This window comes from Phaethon lepturus, unplaced genomic scaffold, assembly GCF_000687285.1.
Source record: "Phaethon lepturus isolate BGI_N335 unplaced genomic scaffold, ASM68728v1 scaffold25627, whole genome shotgun sequence".
NCBI lineage: Eukaryota > Metazoa > Chordata > Aves > Phaethontiformes > Phaethontidae > Phaethon > Phaethon lepturus.
Window position 1 is genome coordinate 6,020 of NW_010552883.1, and position 291 is coordinate 6,310.

A 291-nucleotide genomic window follows, 5' to 3' on the forward strand; every position below is an offset into this window, starting at 1 on the left:
TGCCCTTCCCTCCTGCCTGCAGACAGTGCCCGGCCATGCCCAGCGCTATGGAGGCAGCAAGGCCATTGCAGGCAGCGTGGCCAGTGCCACCTCCTGCCCACGCTCCCCTCGCTGCACCTGCAGGTTCCTCAGGTACTGCAGGGAGGAGGGCGGCTACACGGGCTACACCTACGAGGACGAGAGCCCAGCGGAGGACGGCCTCGCCGCTGACCTCCACGCGCTGCACCTCAGCAATTAGCAGCCAGGTGAGCTCGGCCGCCAGCTGCCGGCGGAGCCCTGGCAGGAGCGGGG

General features: G+C 69.8%; 1 protein-coding gene across 1 annotated transcript in view; it reads left to right on the forward strand.

Annotated features, from left to right (window-relative positions):
* The window catches only part of MOV10 (Mov10 RISC complex RNA helicase), a gene marked incomplete at its 5' end in the record, with an annotated part of 5,263 nt that extends 5,025 nt beyond the window's left edge, over positions 1 to 238 (forward strand). The window contains one exon of the mRNA XM_010291368.1: positions 124 to 238. Coding sequence (XP_010289670.1) covers positions 124 to 238 — 115 coding nt within the window. The remainder of the gene's footprint in view (positions 1 to 123) is intronic.
* Positions 239 to 291: the final 53 nt, after the last annotated feature.